General features: G+C 40.2%; 2 protein-coding genes across 3 annotated transcripts in view; one reads left to right on the top strand and one right to left on the bottom strand.

Moving 5' to 3' along the window:
- LOC119495257 (E3 ubiquitin-protein ligase NEURL1-like) overlaps positions 1–6,027 on the bottom strand; it is a 39,447-nt gene extending 33,420 nt beyond the window's left edge. The window contains exon 1 of one of the 2 annotated variants that reach the window (XM_037781547.1): positions 5,645–6,027. In XM_037781547.1, the coding sequence (XP_037637475.1) occupies positions 5,645–5,678 (34 nt within the window). In that variant the 5' untranslated portion in view covers positions 5,679–6,027. Of the gene's footprint in view, positions 1–5,611 lie in introns of both variants that reach the window. The other variant, XM_037781548.1, reaches the window with a different exon arrangement.
- The window catches only part of sorcs3b (sortilin related VPS10 domain containing receptor 3b), a 165,955-nt gene that overhangs the window by 39,474 nt on the left and 112,164 nt on the right, over positions 1–14,317 (top strand). The window contains exon 4 of the mRNA XM_037781545.1: positions 13,644–13,724. The gene's annotated coding sequence lies outside the window, so the exon portion shown is untranslated. The remainder of the gene's footprint in view (positions 1–13,643; positions 13,725–14,317) is intronic.

Genomic DNA, 14,317 nt, shown 5'->3' with positions numbered 1-14,317 from the left:
CAATCAACATACAAAACAATGTCAAATATTGTCCAGAAACCCTCACAGGTACTGCATTTAGCATAAAAAATATGCTCAAACCATAACATGACAAACTGAAGCCCAACAGGCAACAACAGCTGTCAGTGTGTCAGTGTGCTGACTTGACTATGACTTGACCCAAACTGCATGTGATTATCATAAAGTGGGCATGTCTGTAAAGGGGAGACTCGTTGGTACCCATAGAACCCATTTTCATTCACATATCTTGATGTCAAAGGTCAAGGAACGCCTTTGAAAATGGCCATTGCAGTTTTTCCTCGCCAAAATTTAGTGCACATTTGGAGCGTTATTTAAACTCCCTTGTGACAAGCTAGTATGACATGGTTGGTACCAATGGATTCTTTAGGTTTTCTAGTTTCATATGATGCCAGTATCTTCACTCTAGCTTTAAAACTGAGCCCGCTACAAAACTAAAAAACGCAAGCTTGTGTTAATGTGTTAAAGAAATTAGTGGCGTTAAAACCAATTTGCGTTAAAGCATTATTATAGCATTAACTTTGACAGTCTTAGTTTTAACAGATGTTTTTTTCCACCGTGCTGGAACCCTTTTGTACAATGATTAGTAGAGAGGAGGAAATGGAGGATAAAGACAACAAACATAATTAGCTAACATGTAAAGTGCTCTGACATCATCTCTAACAGCTGAATTAGTGCAGCAGAAAGCAAGCTTTGGGATCATACAGTGCGCATATTTTCAGCTGGCTGTATATTAAAAGCTGCTCTTACTGTAAAATAGCTGGACATGCAACAAGCATGTTATTTCCAGTTGTGACTCATGTTCTAATGAGTGCATATCAATCACAATATTTATGCCTGAGAGTCAAGTAAACACTACCTGCCTTATCAGATTGAAAAAATAAAATCGCTGCTGCTAAATGAGATTTAGCGACATTTATTGTGTTTTGCTGGTCAGAGGAAGTAGCAAAATAAGAGCAGACCCAAAGGAGAACATCTGACTCATAAAATACAGCAGGGCTTTGTCATTTATTTCCCATGTGAAAACGCGGTAATCATGACTGCTCCCACTTACTGTAACCTCAAATCACATCTGTCTTTTTGGGGTTTGAGACTGATAAAGAGTTTGCTCAATGTCACCATGAACCTGATTTCTCACTCACTCCCTTTCATTAAGACCAACTCTCCCCATTTGTGTTTCCTCAGTTGTCTTCAAAGGCACAACGCCAAGGTCACTGTGGTGTTTTCTCACAGACATCGGGTTCTCATTAAATGTAAGGCAGGATTATTCAGAATTGATCGACGACATGTACAAATATATAATCTCGTCAAGTGATTTTTGATGCCGTTTTGTGAACTACAATACTTTTAGTCCTCTCAACAATGACATTTTAAAGGTCTTACTTAAAGTACCATGAAATCCAACCAATGTGCCAAGACTGGAAGCCAAATAAATAATTCAGGCCTAATTAACACTTCTTCGTCCTTGAGAACTGCTTGTATTTTCACACCTAAATTTGGATGACTGCGTAGGAGCTGTTTGTGTTTGTCCGTGAGAGAAGTATATGAGCCGCTGCCGAAAGACGGCTATTCTTGCTTTCCTTTGAGTGATCTTGGGAGGGTCAAGAGGTTAATAACGTACCCTGGAGACAAATCAATCAACACCGTCAGGATTGGCTAAGCATGCGACTTCTGGGATCAGGTCTGATATGATATAACGTCACTATTGTTCTGATTTCAGGGCAGAGATGTTTGAGGGATGTTCTAATTCGTTGAGGTTGAACTAGAAAGAGTCTTTTCCCTTCACATCACAATCAGAGAGGCTCTGCCAAGTGTTCTGGGCTCAGTACAGTGTATTTGTTAAGCTCTTCGCATGCTCTTGTCGCTGCAGAACAATGTCGAATTGTGCTCCGCGCACAACAGTGGTCTTAAATGAAGTCATAACAAATCCTTCGACCGTATTGCATCCATGATGTCATGTCAGACGCGATGTCTTCGGGAAAAACAAAACAGGACTGTATTGTACTCCATTAACGACCAGGCCCGAGACTGAATAGACTTATTTCCTGTAAGCTCTGAAAACAAGAGCAACACCTCACACAGGCCTCGCTTCTTTATCTTCTTTCATCCTCACTACATTAATATCATTTCTGCTGCTGGAAAAATTGAATTCTCCAGTCTGTTTTCTATTTCCACATCCCAGGCATGTTGTGGAGGGTTTACAGCATTCAGAACACACAGAGGAAACCATGAATAAAGTTGAATAAGTGAATAAATGGATAAATAAAAATACCACATTTGATTTACCGGAAATGACAGGTGGTTAGAGCCAAAAGCGCTGATGATACAGTGGCTGCTAGTGTGTGTGTTTAAAAAGTCGTGCGACCTGACGGAGATGTCAGGGTAAACAGTGACCAGAGCCCTGTCATGATAAAAGAGAGGCGCCATGACGAACGTCAGATGAGCAACTTAAGGGGGGGATAATGTTACTTAATGCACCACCGCACACAATACAGCTGCCTTTGCTGTCATTAATTGGAAAGGACAAACAGTGCAGAGACAAAGAGAGGCCCTGGCCAGCGTCACCTGGCCTCTTACACGCTCTTACTCTGTGTTTTATCCCCAGGCTCGGTCTCACTGAGACGCCCCAGCAGAGGCCCTAATGTGGTGTGACGTTAGCATGGAGGCTCGGTGGCCACCTCTCACAAGACAAGCTCTCACAGGCAGCGACCTAAAGAGCCAAAGGGCACGTATATGGTTTTTGGCTTTTGCAGATATGTCATAGCTTGTGTGGTGTCAGTATGAAGTAAACAAAAGTGAGTCTTAAACACTTCTAAAACATCTTTCCATAAGTATCAGTGTGTGTCAGTCCTGTTACTTTTACTTTTACTTTTGCTGTCCATTCTTCATTTGGTGACTTGTTAGGAATTATGAGAATATCCTAGAATAGAGATTATGTTGGCCTGATAGTCTCCACAGTTTCCTTCACAGTTTATGTTGTGCTATGTAAATGATAGAAGAGTATTATATGGGTGGACGAAGTTTGGGGCCTCTAGGAGGAAGTTCTAGATAACTACAAGTGTCCTCGGAGAGCGCAGACTTCCGCCAAGGCAGGTTTCATGTACGTCGTACAGTTTATTATTTAACAGCTGTTTACTACGGACCATGTATGGATAGTGGACAGTAGTTGCCAGTGGCAGCCTTGATACATCCAGGGCGACAGCACAGTGAAGACTACTGTTTTGGAGCGGCAAAGAATAATTGGTTCCCGGTCCCGAGCATACTGGTCAATACCCGATCCCGAATTTGGGGTAGTAGCAGACGCATTTCCAATACTCTACTTCAAATGTCTTGTTTTGTCTGACCAACAGACCAAAACCCAAAGATTTTCATCATAGTGGACTACGGAAACCAGAAATCCTTAATTTTTGAGGAGCTGGAATTAGAGAATTTTGGCATTTTATTCTTTAAATAATAAACTCTATATATTAAACTAGTCAACTTGCAGCTCTGTGTTAAAGGGGACATATCAGGCTCATTTCCAGGTTCATACTTGTATTTGGGGTTTCTACTAGAAAATGTTTACATGCTTTAATGTTCAAAAAACACATTGTTTTTCTCATACTGTCTGTCTGAATATACCTGTATTCACCCTCTGTCTGAAACGCTCAGTTTTAGCACCTGTCTCTTTAAGACCCCTCACAAAAAAGCCTTGTCTGCTCTGATTGGCCTGAGAGAGGGTCAAAGTTAAAGGCACATTGTTCTGAGGAAATTGTATGTCCCAATTATACTGCATGCAACAGTACGTACTTTTTAAGGGCAGCTGCAGTATGTACTAAAAGTATAAAGAAAAAATATGCAATTTGGAACGTAGCCTGAATGTCTTTTTGAATCACACATTTTCTGATCTAAGCAGCCCATAAAAAAGTGACAGAGCTGTCTTATTTCACAATTTGTGGGTTAGTAGGCACTCTACATACCCAAATGTATGTGCACAAGCTCTGAAAAAGTTTTTTTCATGATATAACCCCTTTACAGTATGTAATGACTCATCAGTGCTGCTTGTTTTGGAGCTGTTTTTCTAAACAACAGCCAAAAAACAAAGCACAGTTTTTGAGCTGGCGATCCCGATTATACTCGTAATCTCAACGCCGGGATGATAATTTCATAACTTTTAAATAACACTCAACACATAAAACTCATCGTCTTTCTGGAATAATAGTTTAACCTCTGCGCTAATGTCACACTGTGATACCTAAACTTCAGTAATACAATCATGCCGGATTGCCAAATGGGGAGAGCTGAATGATTCATGAGCCTGTGGGCTGGACAGGGGCCCTGCAACATGACAGGGATGACATATTCAGGGCCCCGACTGACTGAGCTCTTGTCAGAGGGCCAAGGATGTCTAGTAGCGTCCCTGCCTGCACCTTTATTGTTATTCACACCACTGGCCCTTAACAGTGAAAGTGGACAAAGAGGACTGTTTGGATTGGCACATGTCCATCTGGGGAATGAAGGCCACTTCCAACTTCATCAAATACAAACTGAAACTAAGTATTATTTTCATTTTTAGATGAAATAGCTGATATAGATTTAGATAGCTGTCAAAATGTACTGAAGCCCAAGGTGACATCTTTATATTGCCTGTTTTGTTCAACCAACAGGCCAAAGATACTCAATTTACAGTAATATATAAACCACACACACATCCTCACATTCGAGAAGCTGGAACCAGAGAACAAAAGTTACTAATGATTATCAAAATAGTTGCTGAGTAATTTTCCAGCAATGGACTACCTCAATTTATTGACTAACTGTTGCAACTCTACTATTAATATAATCACTAACTATTCCTTTGATAAACGATTTTTTTTGTTGTTGTGGAAACTTTGAAGTTGTCAGAATATAGTCTGAATAAAAACAGCAATAATGAGTCAAACACACTTTTACATATATGCTTTGGTTTTAAACTTATTTTCGGCACATTAAAATTACATTACAGTAAATATTTCAGGTATACATATTGTATATTTATTTTTGCAAATAACTAATGAATAACTCAGGAAATCAAAAACTAAATTGTATCTTATTTAGCTAGGTGTGCAAGACATTTTATTGTTACCTGAAATGTGAAAATTGATAAATAAAAACGTCCACAATGCACCTGTTTGAGACATGTTGATAGCCACATGAGTAGAAAGATAGAACATAAAGTTGTGACACTGTTTGCCAACATGCTGACATTCAGGAAAGCCTTTGTCACTTTGGAACAAATAACAAGCCATGTGTGGGGAAAAGTTATGTGGTTCAGTTTATCCTGTGTGCTTTCTTTTTTTATAATCATACAGGCTTTCAAGGAGAAACAGAAATGATAAACTTATATCTCTGGGATGATTTTACAATATGATGATTGTAAGGGGGTTATCAAAAATTATGATTTTCCTCTTATTCAAAGCCAGTCGTGACTTAACAGAAGGTGGTAAAACTTGGCTACTTTCACTTCTCGTTTATTCTAGGCAACCAGGACGCCTACAATGTTCATGCACACGGGCTTAAAGCTGCACAAGCACGCTCCAACTACATCGTCTGTTTATTACAGGCTAATAATCACCGGATTAGTTGATGTGATGCCAGCTGTCCTTACCGTAGAAGGTATTCCTGGTGATCTGACCTCCCATGGCTGGATGCAAGGTGCGTTCACCTCCTCTCTCTCTCTAAACTACCACAGGCAGGATTCACATCCAGCTGCTGCTGCGCGTCCTCAGCAGCGACATTATATATACGGACACGACGCCGCTTCTCTCACACACAAAGTCCCGACAGTGATTCAGCGACAGGTTGTGTCTGTCCAAAGCCTCATCGACATGAAGCAGCAGCAGCAGATCCAGCAGCACTCAGCGGCTGCCTCCAGTCCGTGCAGAGATCACGCTGAAATTAACATAAAAGGTGGTGGAGGTGGAGCTTCCCGGGACTATTAACGCTGTAGCGACCAAAGAGGACACATCAGAGTGAGCAATACATCACCATCAACATTATACTCCTATTGACTCTTAGAGAGGATACATTTATACCTCTTTAGGGACTCACTGGATCATTTATTTATTTATTTATTTATTTCGACCTTCTATATGAGTTATTGATTAGTAGTCAGTTTTATTACCACTCATGAATGTCCTCCTGTAGTATTTCCATGAAGATGCACAGTCTTTATAAAACAGGTTTTTATTGCAGGGTTTTTCCCTCATCACCCCCCCCCACCCCCCACACCTGTTGAGAGGACTAACCTGTTTGCCGCCCCCACCTACTCCGATGTCCTCTTTCACTTTCAAAATACAGTGTCTGCTTTTAAATTCATAGAAGAGATGATTAGACTGTCGTCCGACTATTAAATAGGCATTATCAGTCGCTATAAGCCCCATAGATGTGGGTCAGTAGGGGCCTACTACACTGTTTGGAGGACTAACCTGTTTGCTGCCCCCACCTACTCCGATGTCCTCTTTCACTTTCAAAATACAGTGTCTGTTTTTAAAGTCATAGAACACATGATTAGACTGTTGTCAGGCTATTAAATAGGTGTTATCAGTCGCTATAAGCCCCATAGATGTGGGTCAGTAGGGGCATACTACACCCACTACTAGGTTTTTATCATCTATTCACATGGTAGATCGCTGAAAGAAGGTATAAAAGAACATGACAGCGACCTCTAGCAACCGTAGTAAATTATGAGAGGAGCAGAAGAGGAATTCAGGCGCTGTTGTATAGATAGTGGGAAACTCCTTAAAGGTCCCATATCGTGCTCATTTTCCGGTTCGTACTTGTATTTTTTGTTTCTACTAGAACATGTTTACATGCTGTAATGTTAAAAAAAGAACTTTATTTTCCTCATACTGTTAGCCTGAATATGCCTGTATTCAGCCTCTGTCTGAAACGCTCCGTTTTAGCGCATTTTGACGGAATGGCAACAGAATTGCGTTGCTAGGCAACAGCTTGGGTCCATGTGTACTTCCTGTCAGCTGATGACATTCACATACACTGCAACCAGGAATAAACTGGGACACATTTAGAATGTTTACGTTTAAAATTGTGTAAAGGGTCTAAATATTGTATATTCGTGACATTGCGAATGAGCAGAAATCCTGACAGCTTGTTTCAAATGCAGAGTTTCTGAATACGGGCTGTGTGTATTTCCCTGTGGATTGAGTGTTTCGATACTTTCTCAGTATTTATATAGGACTTAAGCCTGCTTTATAATATAAAAACATGAAAATCTCACTTTTTTATAATATGGGACCTTTTAAGGGGACGATGACAGGGACATAAAACACAGGGTTTTCACCCAGGAGACCGGAGGTCACATCCCATGTGAAACCAACAATGTGTAGGTGGTAGTTATTTTAACCCTAAACCCAAAAGAAGTTGTTTTGTATCCTAAACCTAAAAAAAGTTGTAGTTTTATTGCCTAAACCTAAAGAAGCCTTTTTGTTTGTGTTCAAAATGTGACATTTCATTCAGCTTTACAATGTGTTGGAACGTTTTGCTTTTAAGTTTCACTTTCACTTTTACAACGTAGTGGGCCGCTAACAACCCACATCTATGGTGCTTATAGCGACTTATTCAATGGCCTGATAACAGTCGAATCGAGTGCAGCTGAAGAAACTCAGATATTCCTAGAATCCCTTGAGTCAGTAGATGGGGGAAAATAAAACTTCAGGCAAAGAAAATATTCAGAAATGTATATTTATTATGACAGAAAACCCACTGAAACAGTTTTCAAGGACCCATCTGGAAACGGACTGATAATACAGTGATGTGACACTGCTGCTGTTTATTCCAACCACTGACAGTTTAAGGCTTTGTTGGTTTATGTTCATCTTAAGCCAGTATCTTTGCTCAACACAGTAGTGTTTCAAGATTTGCTTGGCAGCTTGTACGAAGATAAATGCTGATGCATTATGACTTGTCTTGGCGGTGGCGATGACCAGACAGAGAAACCACTGGCTTCTGGCTAAACGTGGTACTGGAGCTGTGAGCCTGAACAGCAAGACCGTGTAGTAAATTAACTTCAGTTTTAATTTCATAAAGGTTGATAATTGGTGTTTGGGGTTCATTAGCACATCTGTCAAATGCATATTCATATCTCTTTACATCAGGGGTTCTCGAAGTTCTGATGACAAATTAGGAAACCAGAATGTGATTAAAAAATGCACACAAAAATAAATAATTCCAAAATGAATCATTTATGTATTAAAAATGAAGATGCAGAAAGCACAGAATCCACAGATAAGGCATATCCCTTTAAGTGTTGATCCATTTTTTCCTGAAACCTCCTTTTCTCATCAACCATACAACGTTTTTGTCTGTGGTGGCTTTTCCAACTTCCACATTAAAAAGCAGAAATTTCCACCAAAATCACTAACTTTAGCTAACAGCACTAGCATTGATGACAAAATGTTGCCATGCAACCAGTAGTTTTCTACAAGTTATCATTCCTAACCTGACAGGCGTTTGTTAGGGGGTTAGAGTTTGACGCAGTAGCCACGTAGTGTATTAAATGCGGTGGGCTACCTCCGGCTCTGAAAAGTGAAGCCAAGCCTTAAACTTGCATTCTTTCTAACAGCCAGCAGGGGGCGACTCCTCTGGTTGCAAAAAAGAAGTTCTATTGTATAGAAGTCTATGAGAAAATGACCCTACTTCTCACTTGATTTATTACCTCAGTAAACATTGTAAACATGAGTTTAAGGTCTCAATCTCTAGTTTCAAGTCTTCTTCAATACAGCATGATGTTCATTTAGTAAATTATGGTCCCATTTAGAGTCAAATAGACCATAAAGCAGGGTATGCTTTAGGGCGTGGCTACCTTGTGATTGACAGGTCGCTACCACGAGTTATGTCCGGTCTGAGAGTTGCCCGTGTTTTCATCTTACAATTTTAACAATTTTTGGGACTAACCTGGTTAAATAAAGGTTAATAATAATTAATAATTAACCCTTTCACAGTGTGTTTTCAGTTCATGAAAGTTAATTGTAACACTTTGGTCGCCTAAAAATGTCTTATTCAGCGTTTTGTTGTATTTAGCGCCACCCTCTCATGTCACTTCTGGTTAAATAATAACGAAGATGGCAACGGCCAAAATGCTGAACTCGAGTCTTCAAACAGCAGTCCACAAACCAATGATTGACGCAGTGTCTACAGCCACTTCTTATATACAGTCTATGATTAAATGTAGGCTATTAAGTGAAAATATGGATGATTAAAATAGACAGTAATGCATGCATTTTATTTCCTGTTCAGGGGCCGCACAAAATGTTTCCGAGGACCGCCATTGGTCCACGGGCTGCACTTTGAGAAACTATGCTTTATATCATATGCAACATTTGACCATCTCCAATTCCTAGATCACTAGAGGTTGGTGCAATGAGATCTGATGGAGTTGTAATCTTCCATCAAATAAATGTACCTCTAGGACAGAGAGTTTTATGTTCTTCCCCTTTTCCTTCAAAGTAAAGGAGCCACTTGTTCCAGAGGTCCCGAGGTGGCGTGATGGCCCTGGTACCCAACGGGCACCTCTCAGGATCTGCCTTGTCGCCTTAGCGTTTACATAACTTGTGTCGGCAGCCAGGCCTGTGAGACACTGTATTGGCTCGGTAGCATGAGCCATATTCTCATGTTGTTTATACAAACTGATTGCGGTTTACTCGACTGTCTGTAAGCAATTTGCAACGGGGGTAAAGCCATGCGACTGTGGGGGGTTTCATGCAGCATTTTATATCGTGGTTTTCTATGGAAAGTGGTCCAAACTGATTTTATTCGTCACAGGGAATTGAGATGAACTGAAAATATCAAAGCAAAAAGTGTGAACAGAACACTTAGGAATTTATGGCATGGACCCTGTAGCTATCACAGTCACGCTTAATGGAGTTTGACATGCCACCTGATCACCAGGCTGTTAAAATCGGATTGGCTGTTCTGTAATACAAGGAGAAGTGTTGTTCACCGTGAAATGATAAAATATGATGCCTTGTGACCTACAGTAATATCAAAACAGCATGACACTAATCATGCACTGACGAATGTTGCCAAACATTGAGCAATTGCAAAAATATCAATTACATAATACAAAAAGAAAAATATGTTTACCTAAGTTTGCCTTGAATGCACCCTCATCTTGCGTCACACCCAGAGGAATACTATCACACTTTTCTGACGAGTATGTAGATACTAACCAGTACGTCATCTTTTACAAAGAGAGTCGTTTTGTGTCATTTTGTGTCTATTTGTGGTTGTTTTGCAGTCAGTTTGCATCTCTTTGTAGTCGTTTTGTGTCTTTTTTGCGTCTCTTTCTGGTCGTTTTGTGTCATTTTACAGTCAGTTTGCATCTCTCTGTGGTTGTTTTGCATCTCTCTGTAGTCGTTTTGTGCCGTTTTGCGTTTTTGTGGTTGTTTTGCGTCTTTTTGGTCGTTTTGTGTCGTTTTGCAGTCAGTTTGCATCTCTTTGTGGTTGTTTTGCAACTCTTTGTAATTGTTTTACGACTTTTTGCATATCTTTGTAGTCGTTCTGTGTCGGTTTGTGTCTCTCTGTGGTTGTTTTGTGTGTTTTTTGTGATCATTTTGCCTCTTTGTAGTCGTTTTGTGTCTTTTTACATCCTTTTGCCGTTGTTTTGCATCTTTGAAGTCATTTGATTGACTTTCCAATAAGAAATATTGATTGGGCTAAGGCCCAGGGGCCCAAGACATCAGGGGAACCCTGGGCCTGTGCCTGGTATAGGCCAGTTCATCAGTAATACATAAACACATGAATGTCACAGAATAGGGCTTCAGTATCAAAATCTACTATATTCTCAGCACCTTCAAAATTATTATTATTACCCAGTTCTTTGTGTAATAGCTTTGAACCTTTCACTCGGGATTGGCAATACACAGTAGGCCCTGACAGAACAGACTGACATCTCCTCCCACAGTAGATTATTTGTAGATGGGCGCCTGGCAGGCAGCAGCTGCCTGGTGGGGTGTGCTGGCGTGGGGCCTCCGCGGACATCTTGACAACCTTGTTTGAGGCAGCCGTGTCCACGCTCGCTCTCTTCGGGGATGATGATGTTGAACAAAAACACCATTCAACTCAAGAGTTTGGACCCTTGCCCTGCAGCCACATGCAACACATTACAAAGCAACACAAGAGCATCATATGATCCTCAACAGGGGGGCATCATCAGAAAAGGAACCTCACCCGGCAGGCATGTATCGGAGGTGAAATCAAGCTGTCACACAGCATTTAAAAGTGACATTGACAAGATACCGGGGGAAAGTTTATTGATCATGAGATTGTCATCAGGCAAAGTGTAGCTAGAGGGGACTTGCACACAACATTCATCTAGAATTACCAGAATCCAGTGTATTTATTGGCAATATATGCCTGCAGAAAGACTTTTGACTTCAGTTGTTGGAGGCTCTCAGTGCGTCTTCATGCAGTGCCAAATTGCGCATATAAACAAACACACATTCAGCTGTATAAAGCAAATAGGTATATAAAAGTTAAATACACATTGTCCCGCATTTCTTTACTTTCCAACTTTGATAGACAGTTGTCCAGCGGCTTCAGCTGTTTTTGAGCCAATGGTTGTAGATCTAACAAGAGGAACATAACAGCATTATGAGCTTGGTTTGGATTTTATTTATCCTGGCACTCAGCAGTGGGCAGTGATCCAGAGAGTGTGGAACTGAAGGATCATCACTGAGATTATGATGGGTTTAAAGACCTGAGGGATTGTGAATTGACTCACTGAGAAGCGAACATCTCACTGTATCCTGTAAGATGAAATAACGCAACATTCAGTCTTTAATCATTCAATAACTCTCTTTACCGCATCGCCTGTGGTCCACAGCAGTGTTGCCATGCCATCCTCTAAGGATAATTGATGTTGACATGTGACCAAGATGGATAAACCCACCAAACAGCACAACTTGACACACTGACTCCTGGGTCAGGACAAATGTTTTCCATGTAGGGTAACTACAGTGGTAGGACCATAGGGTGGATGTAGGTAGTGGTGTCAAAATATTTTGAGTGAATATATTTGATTGGTAACACTGTTTTCACTGACACTGTGATTTACTGGGTAAAAAACGTTCCTCACCAGTGCAATATGAAAATGCGGTGCAGGAATGCGGAAAATCTGCATTCAAATTTTTCCACATTTACAACTACGCACACTTTTTCGTCAAGGAGGTTTCCTTCTAACATTATCCTCTCAATACATAAACTAATCAGACCCTAAATGTGATGCTAATGCTAATTGTTGGGGATAGCCCTGTTCCGTGACCAATATATAACATTAACAAGTAGCATATCAACTACATTACCATCTTCATCGTATGCCAGCTGCTGGGCGAGCTCAAGCCATATATTGTCCCTTATTTGGTTGTTGAGGTAGTCGTCCCAATGTTTTTCATACTGTACATAATTGGGTGTTGGGAAAGGGACGGTCCATTGTTTTTCCGAAACCCCAATAGTCTGAAAAATGTTCTATTGGACAGACAAAAGCCCATTTGTCCGACAGTCTGTTACCCCAAAAACAAACGTCCATTGTTCCAAGGCACCGAAAATACACTCTACATGCAACAAACAGAAGCACACGGCTAATTATTATGCAGAATGATAGCGATCAGTTGGAACAAAGGATTTCATTGGTCAAACGTGTATTTCTGCCGGCTGAAATCCGCTGAAATCAAGGCCTGTCTGAATATTTTTTCCACCGCACAAATGTTCCGCAAGGGTGTGCAAGCATTCATAAGAACGCACAAAATCAGTTTTTTTTTATAAATTTCCAGGCAATTTTTTGGGGCGAATATCCGTGCTTGGTGTGGAACGCCTTTAAATCTCTGCAGAAGTTAAGGAACATTTCTTCAAGGCACACTTTATATGTCGGACAAGATGAAATCCTTTGGTATATTATTTTTGGAAATAAATACAGAGTGAGTAAGACAATTCAAATCTGTTTAAGACACAAAAATGAAGACTGGAGATGTGACCTGGACTTGACTGCTAGGAGCTCTAACTTACTTAAGACTTGGCTTGACTTGAGACATTAAAGCACATTCTATTATTGAGTCTCAAATTATTCTGGCCAGGTAAAATATTTCTTCTGTGGATCATAATTTGCTTTACTATAAAAGAAATTCATCAGTATTCACTCACCCACATGTTAATCAAAACTCTTGTGAAAAACATATTTACAAATGTATGTGCATCCAAACGATAAATATTAGGTGCTGGACAGAAGAACATAGAAAAAAGATTCAAAACTCTGTTAGATGTACTCTGATTTAGCCCCCACAGCTCCATAACAGCCATCTCCCAGACTGCTGAAGTTAAAGGAGCCGTCCTTTTACGGCCACAAAACAGCATAAAATATCCATCACATTTCTCAAACTAGCTCATGCACCATGATAATCAGGTGTTCGTAGCCAAACAATTGCACTGCGGGTCCAGTCATTATCCCCTCTATTTTCCTCAGTGAATATGCTTTGTTGTAAAAGTCACACCAGACCACGTCACCAGAGCACCGTTAGTGAGGAAAATAATGAGGTATTCAGGGAAATTTGACAGACATTTTATGTTTGTTTTCTTTTCTTTCTCTGTCTGAATAGATGGTTCCATTAATATAAGCAGTTTGGGAGATGACAGTGGCTGACAAAACTTCACTGGAGTTCTGACTGGTAGGCTATTGGGTGAGTAAAAAAATGACAGATTTCATTCTGAAAAAACAAAATGTTCCTGAAGGTGACTTTGAACATGGCAGTTTTAGAATATGTGTAAATACAGTATATTCTAAAGTATGTTATTGCACTGTATTTGTGCCACTATACCACTATACAAAGATTGAGAGCAGTAACTTACAGAAGTTGAGAAAAAAAAAAGTTTTGAAGTTTGAAGGCTGTTATAAAACAGTGTAAAGCCTTGATGTTATCCTTTTTTAGGCTGATTATTAATCACTGTCATGGATATTACATAAAACCTAAAAAAACAAACATTTAGCCTATTATGCACTCTGGAGAATCAAGGGAGAACGCAAACATCTACATACAAAATGTATTCTTGTTTTTTCATCAGCTTTTTCATCGTGCTAGTTTAAATGTATGGACTAATACAAAAATGATCCCTCTCAATCATCACTTATGCCCCACTAGAAATGTGTGGCGGTGTCTGTTTCTGCAGAGACCCTGCAGCCCTCTGCCTGTATTTTCTCTTTTCTTCTTATTTTGCTTTACTCGGGTTGCTGCTGGGCTTCAGCCAACAGCCTTTGGGTCCCACGTGGGGGTGT

The sequence above is a fragment of the Sebastes umbrosus genome, chromosome 10 (assembly GCF_015220745.1).
Source record: "Sebastes umbrosus isolate fSebUmb1 chromosome 10, fSebUmb1.pri, whole genome shotgun sequence".
NCBI lineage: Eukaryota > Metazoa > Chordata > Actinopteri > Perciformes > Sebastidae > Sebastes > Sebastes umbrosus.
Note: the sequence above shows the minus strand (reverse complement) of the source record. Positions and strands in the feature narration are given on the sequence as shown.